Consider the following 15,991-nt stretch of genomic DNA (forward strand, 5'->3'; position numbering starts at 1 on the left):
AAGGTTTGCAGGCCTTTTGTATTTTAACTGTTTGTGGAATTATATATGCTGCTTTTGCATTGCAAGGTTTGCAGGCCTTTTGTCTTACATCACCACAACAGTGACCTTGGCTATTTGTTCGGCATACAAAGTCGCTTAGAATATTGTTTTCTAATTATTATTACTATAATCATTTCTAATTTAATAAAAAATAAAATGTGTCGAACCCGTTAACTTCAAATATGAACGTGTGAAACAAATCAACATTATTTAATAGTTAATCCATTATACAGGCAGTAGATTTTTCTCCATCAACTCCAAGGCTCATCGTGGTGCAAAAGATACTCTGAATGATTCGAGAGACCTGCATATTTTTACATCACCTATATCTTCATGGTTAAGTAATTAAACTAGCTTTTCATTATATATAAAAATAAAAATAAAAAGAAAGGGCAAAAACAAGGGCAGCCAAACTAACATTTCATCAAACGAAAAAGCAAAAACTCAAAAAGTAAAAAGTAACTACACTGTCTTCAAGAACCTACGGCCTGCTTATTGGAGAAGCTAATTAGAGCAATTTCCTAAATTACAAATCACTTATTTTTAACAGGCTTAGGTGTTGCTGAACGAACCGTTCAACTCGTCTCCTCTCCACAGCACTCTGCAGAGCAAACATGGAGACAGGTACCATTCCATACACGACGTTAAATATCAAGTTTACAGTTATTTAGTACAAGAAATTAGCATCCCTATTTTATGTTATTGGCAATATTTAACAACAAGATCCATCTTTTTTGTTTGTTTCTTCTGTGCTGAGCTCGTTGGATTTATTTGAACTTCGATTAGTTCTTGCTGCAGTTCCAAACCAATTAACTATGTACATGCCCGTAAACAATATTTTTACCAAAAACCCCTCTAATATTCCTATTTTCTTCTTCCTTTATTCATATTAAGTTTAGGGTTCTTCCCCCAACAGTAGCCGCCCAGGAACTATCACGACTCCAGCAGCATATCGCCACCGGTCCTCCATTAATGATGGTGGCCGCTGACAAGCGGTTGGGGGAGAATTGTTTTATCTTATTTTATTTTTTAAAAGAAAAATAAAATTTAGAAAAAGCAAGTGAAAGGGCTTGAAGGTGAAAGAGAAATTTTAAAAATAGGGACTGTCTACAGTTTATTTTGGTAGTGTAATTAAGTAGAACATTCTCTTGAACTTTATGTATTCTGGTTCTTTGGATGTAGGAATCTCTCGACGCAAAAGAGATCTTCCACCAGCTCACTACAAATTAAAAATTAAATCCTACTCCTTACTATTACAGTCAGAAGCAGAAAAGTATGATTCTGGTGTGTTTGAAACTGGAGGACACAAATGGTTAGCTTCTACTACTTTGCTAACTATTCTAGTTTTTATAATTTTGGACCTTAATTTTCCACCTTCATTTTACATTTATATGCCTATAAGTTGGGTTAACAACCATTGGGTACTTTTGATCTTCACCAACAAGTAATCTTGAAGTTGTATTTCTACCACGTGCAGGAGCTTGTCTCTTTATCCAAATGGAAACAAGAAAAGCAATGGGAATGGTTACATCTCGCTCTACTTGGTAATTGAGGAGACAGACACGTATCCTCATGGTTGGGAGGTTCTAGTGGATTTAAAACTGTTTGTGTTTGATCAAATACTAGATAAGTACCTCACTATTCAAGGTATATATTTTATCTCTTTTTTCTGTATGGAACGCTATATATGCATGCAAAATGTAAATTATTTATGCTTCGTGTTATTAACGCACATTTTTATGTTATAAATATAGATGCTGATGGTGCATTCAGGCGTTTTAATGAGATGAACACTGAATGGGGATTTGGACAGTTAATTTCCGAAGAAATTTTCAATAATTCTTCGAATGGATACCTTGTTAATGATTCTTGTTTGTTTGGAGCAGAGGTTTGTGTGATAAACCACACACACACATGGGAATCGCTTTCCATGGTGAAGAAACCACTTAATGGTACCTTTACTTGGAAGCTTGAAAACTTCTCTACATTGAATAAAACATCTTATGTGTCTCCTACTTTCTCGGTTGGAGAGAGAAACTGGTATACACATTTCAGTAATTTTTTTTTTTTTTTAATCCTTTACATAGTATTTACTAGATATCTAACTGCTTTGATGGTGTTATTTATTTATTGTTATTGAAATGGGTTCTAGGTTTTTAACTGTTTATCCAAAAGGAAACGGTACTGCAAATGGGGTGTCGTTATCCATATTCTTAGAGTGCGAAGACATTCCTGCTAACAGGGCAATTTATGCAGATTACATCCTGCGAATACTGGGCACGCTTAAAAGAAAGAAAGAACATTCATCAGGTGACACTATTATGAAGTGTGCATATTTATATATGTATATATTTTGGGTCCTTAACTATGTTTTCCTACTCTTTCTTCTTGCGGGTTTCCTGAAATTATTGGACAATCTCAAGTAATTAAACTACTTTTTGTAATCTCAGCTGATGATTATTTTTACTTGCAGATAAGCATTGGTTCTCTGCTTCTTCTAAGAACTGGGGTTTTGTAAGCTTTATTTCATTGAAGGAGCTGAATAATGCGTCAAATGGATTCATTGTCAACGATACTATAACAATTGAAGTTGAAATCCTTGTCCTGTCTGAGATTAAGGTTTTTCGTTCGGAAAATATAGAGGAAGCCTAAACCCGTCCTATATATACTAGCTTACGTCCTCTATGGTTTGGAATGCATTTTGAAATGAAATGGAAATGACTTACATATTTTGTGGGTGTTTGTAGTCAATTGAAGTTGCACTTTTTATTTTTATTTTTATTTTTGTTTAAGCATCAGCTGTAAAGAGGATGTATGTGATATACAATAGTGTATACACTTTGAAATCCTGACATCATTAATTTTTGTATATCAAATATGCAGGCATTTGATATGTTAAGAAAAATCCCAATAATAACTACTGGAGAACCACCAATAACCTGATGGAATGAATGAGGGCTTAATTTTAATAATTAAATTTCTTAATTAAAACCAATATGATTGAACACACGATGCATTTGTCCTTTTGAGAGTTTAGGCCTTTGGGCATTCCATAGTTTATAGGTCGCAATTCATGGCCGATTAATTTATTGGTTCACTCCAAATTAACAGGAAATAATTTGATCGGTCAAAGTGGATCATCATTCTCTAAACTCTAATACTCGGAATTGTATCTATGAACAGTTTCCTCTTAAGTTTCCTTCAACTGGTTCTTATTTTCAATATATATATATATATATGTATGTATATATTTTTTTGCCGGTACTTCTTACTCTTTCAATACATTGCACAGACATCCTACCATGAACTTTAATTAATTTGTGCTTTCACAGTCAGTGACCATGCGGACGGGTAACCATTTTTTTTGAACTCTTAAGCTCCACTTATATAAAATAAAATAATAACAATAATAATAATATTACATTTTTTTTTTTTTTAATGTTCCATTACTCCAGTACGTAGTTGGCAGTAGTGGACGAAAACTGGTATGGGATTTTGATTTTTCATGGACAAAGGAATTTAAAAATTCCAATTTTAGATTGTAAGCTAAATGCCTTTTTCTACCTTTTGCATAATTATAATGATTAATAATTATTTTTCTTGGTTAAAGTTCCATTTTGGCTAGCTTCATAGCTTACACTTTTCTGAAGGATAATCTGGTGGAAAAGCTGTGTAAGTTGCAATCTTGAAATTACAATTTAAAAAAATAAAATAAAAATGTTGAACTACTTTATCTTAAAGGGGTAGTTTGGGCTCAAAACTCCTAATTAACGTGGCACAATGTAAAATTTAATTAAGAGTGAAAACAATAAATTTATAGACCATTACAACTATGAAAATTATCCACCAAAAGTCGTGGTCTATGCCATATAAAATTCCACCTGACCTATTAACAAGCAGTAAAAAAATAAAATAAAATGTATTGAGGCCTCCAGAACAATTTGCAGGATTGAACTTTCGTTGTGTAATCACTAATGGGGAAATGAAACGAAGTTGCAGCTAAAAATAATAATAAATAATAACCAGAAAATAAACGAGGGACGTGCACGAGGATGCATGTGAATTGACCGAAATTTTGGAAATTAACAACTAGACTTTCCGCCTACCAACCAATCAAAGACCAAGAAAATTAAGAACCACCTTGCAATTTCTTCGAAATTTGGAACCAAAAATAAAAAATAATAATTTTTGGAAAATTCATTTTGAAAAAAACAAAATATGGATAAAGTTGACACGTTCCATTGGATCATCAACTTTGAAAATATATATATTTAATCAAAGTCAATTTCCACGGTCCTTCTACAAATCTGTCTCTATATAAACTTGTTTTCCTCAATTAAGTTTTACGTGTCACTGTCATATATTTCTTAGTTTATACAGGACACTAGTTCAATTGGAATGTTTTTTTCCTTTGTTTTCATAAATTAAAAAGAGTGCACGCTTCATTGCCAAAAACACAAAAACAAAAAAAAAACAAAAAAAAAATAAAAAATAAAAAAAAAATAGAGTTCACGCTATATATTAAAAGAAAAAAGAAAAAAATAAAAAAGAGAAGAGAGTACAGGCTATCATCACTAGCAGAGACACGAACGGAGAAAGTTTTTTTGAATTTTTATTTTTTTTAAATTTTTTTCAACCATCTATTGGCAATGGACTCCTCCGAAGCTCTCCACAGCAACAACGGCAGCAACAACCATGACAACACGACCACCGCCAATCACTACCAAAACGTCGTCGTCATGCGCCATGGAGACCGCCTCGACAACTTCGATCCCCTCTGGGTTTCCAAGGCCGCCAGGCCCTGGGACCCGCCCTTGGTCGATGAGGGCAAGAAACGGGCTTTCGCAACGGGCCAGAAGCTCCGAACCCATCTGGGCTTCCCGATCCACCGGGTCTTCGTTTCCCCATTCATCCGCTGCGTCCAGACAGCCTCCGAGGTGGTCTCCGGTCTCTCTGCTCCGCTTGACGACGATTCCAACGGCGTAAGCTGCCGTGAAGACACCATCGGTCCCTCCAACATTAAGGTCTCGATTGAGTACGGACTCTGCGAGATGCTGAACAGGGAAGCCATTCGTGCTGAATCGGCACCTAAAGATGGGGAATTTGGTTTCAAAATCTCAGAGCTCGAACCTATTTTACCATCTGGGTCTGTGGATCACTCTGTTGAACCAGTATACAAAGAGGTAACTTTTTTTCAAATCTCTTTGGTCATAAATTAAGATTCGATAAAATTAATCATTTTCTCTGATGGAGACTTTTTTTTTTTTTTTTTTTTTAAAATAAATTTTTTATGTTGGAAATTGTCAGCCTCCCAAGTGGGGAGAGACGGTGATAGGTGCAAGAACAAGATATGCTAAAATTGTTCAGACCCTTGCAGATAGATACCCAACTGAAAATTTGCTTCTTGTTACTCATGGTAATTTTTCAATTTTTTTTTTATTCTTTTTCGTTGCAATAGTGTTTGTTAGCTGAATTTTGGTATTAAAGTTGGTTTTTTTTTTTATTTAATTTTTTATAATGGGTTTTAATGGAAGAGCAGGGGAAGGAGTTGGGGTTTCAGTATCTGCTCACAAGGAAGGTGTCACTGTATATGAGGTGCAGTATTGTGCATTTGCGGAACTAAGAAGACCCATCATCATCAACAAAGACCAATCTTCAACTCCAGGAAACTTTGAGGTTCTCACACAAAATGGACAAACTGGTATCAGTTTCTGCCCCTCGGATTCCTCTGCTGTTGCTGTCAATCAATAATCAGAATGATTATTCCCATCGATTTGTGTCCCCCTTATTTTGTCTGCATCTCCACAGGAAACTCCTCTATGATCGAAATTCTTTGTGTGAGGGTTCCATAGAGGATGTGCGAGTTTAATCAGACATTGGCTTTTTATTTGACTTTTATTTGGATTTCATCATTGTTGTACTGTGTACCTTCCATGACGGGTTGTGGGATAAAGAAAGAAATGGCACAAAAAGCTTTTCTTTTCCTTATCTATTTTTCTCTTGATAAACGAAGTGAATAAGTGATAATGGATTACTATGTTTGGAACTTTCTTATTAATAAAGTCAATGGAACTTTATAGCAGAGTCGACATATTTCTGGGCACCACTTTTAAGCTCCATTTCATGTTTGCTTCGCGTTGGGGGTATATTTTTAACAGGAAATTGTAAATTGTAAGCATAAAGAGCAAATTTGAAAACCATCCAACTAAGAAAACTTAAACAAAGTTAAAGACGAAAGCTAATAGTCAATTCAATCACAGCCATGGCGGGCTTGGAAGTAGATCAATGTTTGGAACTTTCTTAATAATAAAGTCAATGGAACTTTACAGCAAAGTCAACATATTTCTGTGCACTACTTTTAAGCTCCATGTCATGTTTGCTATTTTGAACAGGAAATTGTAAATTGTAAGCATAAAGAGCAAATTTGAAAACCATCATATAGAGTTTTCGATACAAAGAATATCGGTAATAAGAATTACCATGCCGCTGCACGAGTACGTTGTTCTAGTTAACTAAGAAAAACAAAGTTAAAGACGAAAGCTAATAGTCAATTCAATCACAGCCCTGGCGGGCTTGGAAATAGATCAATGTGATCAAACATGTCAGCTGGGAAGTCATCGAAAAAGCAGTCTGGGGTAATAGAATCGTCAATTTTAACCGTGACACCACCTCCACTGTTGTCGAGTTGTTCAAGAAATGGTGGCCCCACAGGAAGTTGTGCTGCACTTTCAAGCTTAGATTCTTGACATCCAAACATGTCAAAGTAGGGGTCGTCAAGTCTGGCCAAAATGTCTTGGTTTTCTGGTGGAAATATGAGGTCTGGTTGGGGTTGTAAAGTTGGAGGGAATGGGATTGGTAATTGGGACTCTGTCTCTGGTTGAATAAGTTGCGATTCAAAAGTGATCAGCTTGGGCTCAACGAGTTCCGGAAGTGGCGCCATTTTGATCATTTCAGAGGTGTCAATGCAGGACGATGAGCACGATGGAGCCCTTGATGATTCTCCCTCTGCGTACGAAGTGAATACTGAAGCCTGAAATAAGAAAACAAAAATTGCCCAATGATAGATATTAAAAATGGTAAAACATGAAACTCAATATTTTTACACTGAAGTGGAAAAGAACATGTCTAATTGCTAAGTGCAGAAAAAACAAAACTTGGTGATTCACCTTCCCTTTGCTGATGGGTAAATAGAGCTGTTTATACATTTTCATGTATTATAGTTATTTCAATCTTAAAATGTCCAAGTGCCTCAATCAGCATGTAAGAAAAACAAACTGATTATGGGGAAGGATAGTTGTGTAAAAAGGACAAAAAGAATAATTTTTCATAGGACTTTTCGTTTCCTTTAACACGTTTGTCGCACCCTTCATTTAGTCATTGTCCCAGATCATTTCTTCCAAACTGAGAGTACGTACCAAAAGAGAGAAAATCTGTAGTTTCTAGGGTATGTATGGTGGACCAGAATAGACATGTTTGTCACATCCTTCATTTAGTTACTGTGCCGGATCATTTCATCCAAATTCAAAGTACATATCAAAAGAGACAAAATCTGTAGTTTCTAGGATATGTATGAAGGACTAGAATCAGACAAGTTGACCATAAAACGACATCTGGAATTTACCGAAAAGATTAAAGGTAACAATCTGTTTGGTGTGGTTTACCTCCAAAGTGGGAAGGTCATGATAAACAGGTACTTGCTGTTTGTTTTTCTGTGATTTGGAAGGAGTTGATGACGTTTGTAGAATCCTCGCCAGCCTCTTCTGCCTACTACTCCAAAAGTTCTTCACATCATTGTCGGTTCTCCCGGGCAAATAGGTAGCAATTCTCGCCCATTTGTTTCCAAATTCTGCCTGCAACTCTATCACCAGCCTCTCCTCCTCCAGTGAAAATTTGCAACCGCTGCCAAACACATAACCGCTTAAAGCCCATGTCATAATTATGCCGTGCAAGTTAAGAAACCAATTGAGAAACTAATGGAAGAAAATGAGAGACCCAACTGAGATTGAGATTCAGAAAAGGAAGAGAGAGAAGGAAATGATGGAGACAGTGCTCTTACTTCTTCAAATTGGGTCTAAGCTTATTGACCCATCGGAGACGGCATGACTTGCCGGTTCTCTGCAAAAGGCCTTTGGATCGAATGGAGCTCCAGTCCCTGGGGCCATACTTTTTAACATGGTTTAGTAGAACTTCATCTTCCTCTGCTTTCCATGGCCCTTTTCTTATACCCTCTTCCATTCCTCAAAACTCTTTTTTCTCAATCACACTCGGGAAATAATTGTTCCCCCTGCACTTCAACCGCTCATATCTTTTTCCTGCCAAAAAATCTGTTTTGGTTTTCGTTTTTTGTTATATATTTTATTAAGTTCTGCAACTCTTTTGTTTTCGTTTTTTGAAATTTTTTTACTTCATGGGGGTAGTGACAGTTGAGACGGTTATTTCCACTCCCTTCCACTAAACAGGCCATGCCCCCAAAATTTTCTCTAGTTTAAATGCGGAATTACATAAATGGGGCACAGAATGACACTTGTAATTAAAAGACGACAGAATATGAACCTCGTTTGGTCAAATTATCTTTCTAAAGATTAAGCATGTGTAAAAAATAATAATAATAATTCCGAGTTTTTAAATTTTAAAAACACTATTTCAAATTATTATGATTTGTAAATCGTTAAATAAACTCCTTATAATCCACTTCTTCTTTTATTCGACATTATTATTATTATTTTTAAGGAATTTATTGATCTTCGCAAAATCTCTTCTTTTTGCAATTTCCTATATCCATAGTTTAACTATGTCTCAAGTATATAAATGCCTGGTAGTTTTCCCAAAAAGAAAAAGAAAAATGGTGCAATCTTTTAGAATACATTATTTAGACAACTGACGGATTAAACTTGTAAATTTACAATTCTGGAAAAGTTGAAGCCATGGAATTGACCTCACGACCGACTAAAACATCATTAATACAACACCCTTCTAGGTGGTAGACAAAGCTTAAGTTTTCACATAATAAAGATGTTCACAAAATTTCAAAACTAAAAATAATACAAGGATCTGCATTTTGGGTCAATTATAATTTATAAAATGATTTTTTATGGAAACACATCAAGAAAGGAAACGACATCGAAACTATTACTTTTAAAACCGACAGTTTTACAATGATTTCAAGTACGTGTACACGAAAATTTAGGATTTTTGAAGCAACAATAATAATTTTGGTAAATTGTTATTCTTCTCGTGTCCGTGGACGAATCCCAAGTCCAGTCCTTATACTTGCACCCACTTCCATTAAATCTTCCACCTATAAGAAAGACATCCAGTAAGCATTACCAAGAACATGAAATGGAATTTCAATTAGACAGCAATGATGTTGAATGTTGATTTTTCTAAAAGTAGTTTGCAAAGATATGATTGTACAAACTTGAAAAAGTTATTATGATGATCAGAGTGAGAGCCAACGTAAAGACACAGAAAAAGAAAAAGAGGAAGAAAATCAAACAGCCCGAGTCTAAAAACACAAAAAGGAAAAAATTGCACTTAAAATTAGTTCTCTCAGTTTCTACATCCACTGATAGCCTAAGAAATTTGATCTGTTATATCCAGTTTTACTTCTACGCTAAGAACATCTCTAAAATTATGAAGGATTTCCTACCATCCATAGCAAGCAGTAGTTCTAGGACAGCTAAAACGAGTAAACGCTCATGAAAGGGAGAAATAAATACAAGTACATAAGGATCAAGCTTTAACAAAGGTGGCATGTTCTTGCAAAACAAGCAAAGCAGGAAATCTATAAGTAACTAATAAAAATTGAAAAGGGAGGTAAAATCGAGGTGTTTTCATCTATAGAGTGATTGAAAAGAAAATAAAAGCTTAAAGCTCAACTTCCTCACTTCTACCATAAAAGGAAGGAATCGAAATCAGCACCATACTTTTAATCCTAAGCAATAAATATAATTACAAATAAAAAATTATGCCGTCAGCTAAGAGACTAGAATACTAAAGTATTTATAGCCAACTAGAATAACTTGGATCAAGAGGAGCAAAGAATTTTATATGGAAAATAATTCACACCCTATACACCACAGTTAACCAAACAAATGAGTCGTAGACCCCCAAAATGTAAGTCCTAAACCTGCTTCAACCATTACGCAATCATAACCTGAATCCCTCCAGACATCATCAGATTTGTTCATATGCTAATATAGGGTTTATGCAAAATATCGAGTCCCAATGCTAATTCTAGACAATACCCACTTATCACTTACATTAGAATTTCCATACGTGAAGCTCATTTTTCTTCTAATGCTGAATTACTTACATTCCAATGCAATTGAGAGACAAAAAAAAAAAAAAAAAAAAAAAAAAAAAAAAAAAAAAAAAAACATGATGACACTAAAAACCACTCATTATTTTGCGTTCCCAATTTGCTAAATTGATAATCGAGAACCGATTAAGGAAATAATCAGCAGAAAGTAAAACATTGCCCCAACCAAGCAGCAGTGTTTCAGAAACATGATGTTTATAATGCAATCCACTAAAATACGCCTAGGGTAGACAAAGACGGAAAGGTATGAGGGTATGAGAGGAAAATAGGAAGTTTGACCTTGTGGATGTCGGAGGAATGAAGGGATGCGACGGAGGCAGAGGCAGCGGAGCCGACGAAGAGGGAGGCAACGGCGAAGGCTTTGAAGGGCATGAGGTTGGATTGCCCTGTATACCCTCTTCTGAACGACACTATTCCCCATCCCAACTGGGCTGCGCTCGCCATTCCCCACCACCAATGCGAGTCACCACCAACACCACCACCTTCCTTGTCGTCCACGTCTACTACCTCTTCCTCCTCCACCATCTCATTCAACAACTCATTCTCGCGATTTCTCTGCTCTCCCACCCTTCTATCTGCTTTCGTAATTTTTTCCGTTTCCTCCCTCCTACTTTGTCGAAGAGAGGCCAGTCTGTCTATGTAAGGTAAAGCGGGCTCATGCTGAATTTGGGCCCCCACAGAGAATGGGCTTAAAAAGAACTAAACCTGTACTATTAACACCTCAATCTTTTGGAACGATAGTAAAGGATTTTGGAAGAAATGACGATTTTATTTTTAAGAACAAATTAAAAATTATTATACTTAAAAAGAGAAGGATGATTTTTATTATTATTATTTTCCTGATTTCCTGAAAACCTTTTTCTGATAAATAAAAAATAAAAGAAAATTAGTGAATGAATAGCAAACGAGTTAACTTACGTCTAAAGACGAGTTTCCGATCCAGGTAATGCTATGGTCGGCTTCATCCAAATTATGTACTGTAACGGACCCAACATCATCTTTGCAACTAGACTATGACCAGAATGTCCAAGCCCAATTCCCTTTCTTTTATTTATTCTTCAAACATCAGTAGTAATAGAATAGAAAAATCATTAATTCATCCAAAAAAACAAATAGAAAATCATTGCATTTGTCTTTTTTTTTCTTATTTTTTTGACAAATTACGATATTATACATCCAAGAAAAAGAACCAAAACCAACAAACAACATGCACACGTCTTAGATTAAACAAAGAAGCAAACAAACATAATTGTTCAAGGAGAAACACTTTTTACGTCTTGTTATTTTGATCATATCTAGCTAAATTCTCATTTTTCATTCACAAGGAATATATATATATATATATATTTCCAGTTGATGACCTTGAATGCTGCAAGTTAATTAGAAGAACAAATCCTTGATGTTGGTAATGACTGAGAAAATTGAGAATATAACAACAACAACAGCAACAATAGTAGAACTGCCAGTCCAAATATCCTTGAAGTAAACTCTCTTCAGTGTTGCCTTGGTAACGTTCCAAAAATTTTCATGAAGCTTGTTAAGTTGTGCACAGATAACACTATAGCAGGAACCTGCTTCCAAAATTTCGTCGCAAAGCTTGTTAACCAATTTTCTTCTTAACCAACAATTCCACATCTTCATCAGTGTTGATAAGTTTATCGAGCAGGGAAATATAATTGCAGATATGAGCCTCAAATGGATAAAGACACTGCTCCAACACCATGACGTTCCTTATAAGGCACTCTGTGGTGTCTTCCACCATAAATGTAGGGACCTCCAATATCTTACCCTTTTTATTAAACAATGCGTCAGTTAAGCACTTGTTACTTCGTGGCACAAAGTCCACCCCTGCTCTGTGTAGCTCTTTTGCACTGTACAGACATTTGACAAATTTAGAACTAGGAACATAATTATTTGGAAGCATGAACTGCCTGACCAAATCAGTGAAATGTTTGATGTCCTTGAAGCGTTGCATTACGTTGGATTCCAACGACAATTCAGCAGCTTCATTGCTGAATAGGGGTATACCACCGAAGAATTGGCAGGTCATCACCATGATGAAACGGTGGCGTTCAGTTTCCTTTTGGTTTTTGGATAGATAAGAAGGGATGTTATGCAAATTCTCGGGCTGGTTTTCGAGGATGAAATCGAAAAGTTAGGTGAAAACAAAATACGGTAGCTGATTTTCCAGTATTATCAAGTCCAGCACTATACATTTGATCAGCCATGGTGTTCTCAATATATAGTCTGTTATATCCTCTTTCTCCTTAAACCGATTTTCGTAGTTTCTCAAGAAGAGCTCGAAGATGAAGCAGGAGTCTTGTAAAATCACCTTCAACAATTGGTCCATGTCCTTTACATGATCAAAGGTCCCCGCATAGATGTCCCAGATGCGTTGTCGGAGATTGCTTACTTCTCCGGTGAATACTCCGATAATACCCTTCTCCCTAATATGTTTACAGAAGTCCCTTTCCCAGAATTTTTCGCAATATTTGGTTTTGTGGTTTTCCATGGCATCGAGTGTTGGTTTTCCATGGTGAAAAGGGCCTATAGATATCAGTTTGGGGGTGTAAGCTGCTGGATTTACCTGTCGAAGCTTCCTTGGAACCCTCTGCATCCAACATGTTTCTTTCAATTCAGGTTCCAACTCCTCTGGAATGTCAATTACGACGCTAGGCTTGATCTCTCCCATGTCTATAGACATGCATAAAACGACGTTATAATACTATATCAATTTAGTATATGCAGAGTAAATAATTTGAATCTATATATATTTTCAATTTTTCGGAAAAAAAAAAAAAATTGGCCCAGTTGGAATTGGATACGTTAGGAAAAAATTGAAATGAAAATTGAACCATATGACTCCCGTTCTTTTAATATTTCTGTTAGTTCTGTCACTAAATTCCTAGTATATATCCAATCACATTTAATTAACCACTTTGGTTCACCACGATTATACCAAAAACGGCCAGCTAACTAAAACAATGAATATGTATTTTTCCTTGCTTGGGGGGAAAAAAAAAAAAAAAAAGGCAGCAGTCTCCACAGGTTTGAAAACAGTAGAAATAGTAAAATGGTTTTATAAGTAATGATATAGAGCGAAGGAGCTCCTTTACTGTTAATAAAGTGAAATTTCTTCTCTCAATTTTATAAGGGGGATTTTACACAAATAATTTTGCATCATTTATGGTTGACCCAAAAAAATATATCATTTATGTTTTTTTTTAATTTTTTAAAAATGAAAATGTATCATTTATTGTTAAAAAAGAAATTTAGTATTAATTTTCTTTAGCATCAATCACGTATCAATTAGTATTGCTAAAATAGAGGAATTTAAGAATAGAAGCAATTCAAAATTTGAATATAACTAAATAAAGTAAATTTTGGTGTAAATTGAGGCAACATGGTGTATATCTTAGTTTTTATATCTAAAATAATAAAGTATTAATCCATCCATCGAAGCCATGTAGGACACTAATACTACTTAAAAAGATAAAACTAAAAAATTAAAATGAAAAACAAATAGAAATTTATGGCACAAAATGATAAGACGTACGACTAACCGACGTTGGATAGAAAACTGGCAGAGTCCCTTATGCCGCAGGTCGAGTGTGATGAAGTGGTGACGAGAATGGGAAGTTACATATAGAGACGAAAAGGTAAAAGACAGACACACAGCATCTGTCACGGGTCTACTCCCTGCACAGGGGGAAATTATTTTCCACGCAGGCATACCACCTAGCTAGTAGCCCCCACCAATAGAATCGTTTTTTTTGTTAAATCACCCCAACCAATAGAATCACACATTGGATTGATAATCAACATAATTTAACATTTATCTGCATATATATATATATATATATGTTTTGATAACAAAGAAAGATATTTCAAAGTAGTATCATAGTCATCATAGTCATCAGATGGAAGCGGATTGACAGTATGGGGTGCTTTATAAAAATATATATATATATATATATATATAGAGAGAGAGAGAGAGAGAGAGAGCATATATTGCAATTCGTGTTATCCGACTTTGTAAGGAAATTTCTTTTATTTCTTATAAAATAATAATGATTTGCTTAAAATTTTAATCTAATGGATTATATAATTTATTCTATGATATATGATATTGATGTGGTGCAGTATATATTAACTGGTGGCAAAAAAGAAAATAAAAATAATATTTTTTTATAAATATAATATTAAAATGATACAAATTTATTACTGTTGATAAAATTTGATATTTGATATATATAATAAATCATATTGTAATAGTTTAAATTTTTAAAATCAAATAATAATTTAATACAATATTAATTCTCAAAGTTTTGAAAATTTAAATTCAAATCACACCATTGCCAACTAAACCGACTAAAATAACTTAGAAATGATGGAAAATATTAACGAAGCATGATATACATGTTTTTTAGGATTAGAGCAACCATTAAATAAGCCTAGATCATAACCACTTCTCAACATATGCCATTTAGCCTTGAAAAATTAGTTTACAATATCTTCTATATATTGTGCGTTTCTCCATATTAAAATTTAAGGAAAAAATAAAATAAAATAAAATTAAATATGTAAGGAAACACTTACAATTCCTTGCTGCGACTTCGAGATCAATTTTCTTAAGAGGATCTGCTTCCTCTCTTTTAACCAAAGAAAAAAAAGAAAAGAAAAAGGTGCCTTCTATGTCGTTTGGTCATTTTCCATTCAGGAGGGATGATGTCCTATCCTATGCGTAAGTCAGTTGATTCTTCAAATTCACAAAAAAATATTAGGGATCGCACTTCCTTGCTGTGCCAGCAACCTTGAGGTTGTTGTTGTTGTTTTTTCTTTTTCTTTTTCCTTTTTTTTTTTTAATTGCCAACCGGTTATCTCGGTGGCCCATCAATTTTTTGTTTGTTTATGTTTTTTTTTTTTGGTTATTATTTTTTATAACTTGCTTTTTAATAAAACAAAACCAAAAACAAATATACATATACACACATATATATATATATATATATATATATACACACACACACACACTACTACTACTACTACTACTACATATTCTACACTGTACAGGGATTTTGTGACTTAAAGTCCTTTTCAATTTTCTGTGTTTCTCTTTTGTTTTTTTATTTTATTTTTTTTTTCCTGATAAAAATTAGTTCTTCTATTTCATGAATAAATAAAAAAAACAAACAAATATAAATAAAAAACTGTTATTCGATTGTCATTAATTAAAGCATCTGCAATAGTTACGTGGTTACAAAGTGGGGTGAAGAATGAAAAATGTTTTTCAATACCCATGGAAAAAGATTTTTTTTTTTTTAAAAAAAAAAATAGGCAGAAGATTGGAAGTATTTATTGTCTAATGAGATAGATGTTTATCGTTAATAATTTTATGTAATATTGATCTGTATACATATTTTTTTCTTTTTCTTTTTTTTTTAAATTATATATTATTGACAATAATTGTTGTTTTGATTATTAATATGGATTGTTTGTAATTTTTTTGTTTAGTTATATCATTTAATAGATCTTCTAAAAATAGATGGTGGCCCTCATTCTACTTATTTTTGCCACAATAATTTAAGAGAGTTTGGTGGAATTATTATTATATTAAATACCAGTTGGCAC

The 15,991-nt window shown here is 34.2% G+C and overlaps 5 protein-coding genes across 8 annotated transcripts; 2 read left to right on the forward strand and 3 right to left on the reverse strand.

The window, feature by feature from the left end:
• The first annotated feature begins 434 nt into the window (after nt 1-434).
• On the forward strand, nt 435-2,885 carry LOC107422689 (MATH domain and coiled-coil domain-containing protein At3g58370). 4 transcript variants are annotated; one of them, XM_048479463.2, is made up of 6 exons: nt 435-663; nt 1,222-1,351; nt 1,517-1,686; nt 1,926-2,079; nt 2,192-2,349; nt 2,513-2,885. In XM_048479463.2, the coding sequence occupies exons 1-6, from the start codon at nt 654-656 to the stop codon at nt 2,689-2,691; spliced, it is 801 nt and encodes a 266-aa protein (XP_048335420.2). In that variant the 5' UTR covers nt 435-653; the 3' UTR covers nt 2,692-2,885. The 4 variants fall into 4 exon arrangements, with proteins under 4 accessions (XP_048335420.2, XP_060675053.1, XP_048335422.2 ...); XM_060819070.1 differs by having other exon boundaries at nt 436-663; nt 1,794-2,079; nt 2,516-2,885; XM_048479465.2 differs by having other exon boundaries at nt 436-663; nt 1,794-2,079; nt 2,192-2,383; nt 2,513-2,648.
• Nucleotides 2,886-4,394: 1,509 nt separating this feature from the next.
• LOC107422704 (uncharacterized) lies at nt 4,395-6,121 on the forward strand. The gene is made up of 3 exons (XM_016032205.4): nt 4,395-5,222; nt 5,347-5,455; nt 5,579-6,121. The coding sequence occupies exons 1-3, from the start codon at nt 4,689-4,691 to the stop codon at nt 5,788-5,790; spliced, it is 855 nt and encodes a 284-aa protein (XP_015887691.3). The 5' UTR covers nt 4,395-4,688; the 3' UTR covers nt 5,791-6,121.
• A 119-nt stretch (nt 6,122-6,240) lies between these two features.
• LOC107422649 (transcription factor DUO1) lies at nt 6,241-8,723 on the reverse strand. Its single transcript, XM_016032124.4, has 3 exons — nt 8,096-8,723; nt 7,701-7,938; nt 6,241-7,069 (listed from the first exon to the last, which is right to left on the reverse strand). The coding sequence occupies exons 1-3, from the start codon at nt 8,272-8,274 to the stop codon at nt 6,596-6,598; spliced, it is 891 nt and encodes a 296-aa protein (XP_015887610.2). The 5' UTR covers nt 8,275-8,723; the 3' UTR covers nt 6,241-6,595.
• A 421-nt stretch (nt 8,724-9,144) lies between these two features.
• On the reverse strand, nt 9,145-12,416 carry LOC132804380 (uncharacterized). The gene is made up of 3 exons (XM_060818666.1): nt 11,982-12,416; nt 10,640-11,020; nt 9,145-9,337 (listed from the first exon to the last, which is right to left on the reverse strand). Exons 1-3 carry the CDS (start codon nt 12,414-12,416, stop codon nt 9,263-9,265), a joined length of 891 nt encoding a protein of 296 aa, XP_060674649.1. The 3' UTR covers nt 9,145-9,262.
• Nucleotides 12,417-12,515: 99 nt separating this feature from the next.
• On the reverse strand, nt 12,516-13,052 carry LOC132804381 (UPF0481 protein At3g47200-like). Its single transcript, XM_060818670.1, has one exon. The coding sequence runs from the start codon at nt 13,050-13,052 to the stop codon at nt 12,516-12,518; it is 537 nt and encodes a 178-aa protein (XP_060674653.1).
• Between the last annotated feature and the right edge of the window lie 2,939 nt (nt 13,053-15,991).

The sequence above is a fragment of the Ziziphus jujuba genome, chromosome 7, assembly GCF_031755915.1.
Source record: "Ziziphus jujuba cultivar Dongzao chromosome 7, ASM3175591v1".
Taxonomy (NCBI): domain Eukaryota; kingdom Viridiplantae; phylum Streptophyta; class Magnoliopsida; order Rosales; family Rhamnaceae; genus Ziziphus; species Ziziphus jujuba.

Excerpts from the sequence above, each read along its gene's own strand:
- LOC107422689 (XM_048479462.2), top strand. Across the intron at positions 2,080-2,191 it reads TCGGTTGGAGAGAGAAACTG|GTTTTTAACTGTTTATCCAA; the intron begins GTATACACATTT and ends AATGGGTTCTAG. Across the intron at positions 2,350-2,512 it reads AAAGAAAGAACATTCATCAG|ATAAGCATTGGTTCTCTGCT; the intron begins GTGACACTATTA and ends TTTTACTTGCAG.
- LOC132804381 (XM_060818670.1), bottom strand. The coding sequence starts at position 13,052 with ATGGGAGAGATCAAGCCTAGCGTCGTAATTGACATTCCAGAGGAGTTG.
- LOC132804380 (XM_060818666.1), bottom strand. The coding sequence starts at position 12,416 with ATGGTGATGACCTGCCAATTCTTCGGTGGTATACCCCTATTCAGCAAT. Across the intron at positions 11,021-11,981 it reads ATGAAGATGTGGAATTGTTG|CATGAGCCCGCTTTACCTTA; the intron begins GTTAAGAAGAAA and ends GCCCAAATTCAG. Across the intron at positions 9,338-10,639 it reads ATTCCTCCGACATCCACAAG|GTGGAAGATTTAATGGAAGT; the intron begins GTCAAACTTCCT and ends TCTTTCTTATAG.
- LOC107422649 (XM_016032124.4), bottom strand. The coding sequence starts at position 8,274 with ATGGAAGAGGGTATAAGAAAAGGGCCATGGAAAGCAGAGGAAGATGAA. Across the intron at positions 7,939-8,095 it reads CTTAGACCCAATTTGAAGAA|CGGTTGCAAATTTTCACTGG; the intron begins GTAAGAGCACTG and ends TGTGTTTGGCAG. Across the intron at positions 7,070-7,700 it reads ATGACCTTCCCACTTTGGAG|GCTTCAGTATTCACTTCGTA; the intron begins GTAAACCACACC and ends TTCTTATTTCAG.
- LOC107422704 (XM_016032205.4), top strand. The coding sequence starts at position 4,689 with ATGGACTCCTCCGAAGCTCTCCACAGCAACAACGGCAGCAACAACCAT. Across the intron at positions 5,223-5,346 it reads TTGAACCAGTATACAAAGAG|CCTCCCAAGTGGGGAGAGAC; the intron begins GTAACTTTTTTT and ends GGAAATTGTCAG. Across the intron at positions 5,456-5,578 it reads TTTGCTTCTTGTTACTCATG|GGGAAGGAGTTGGGGTTTCA; the intron begins GTAATTTTTCAA and ends ATGGAAGAGCAG.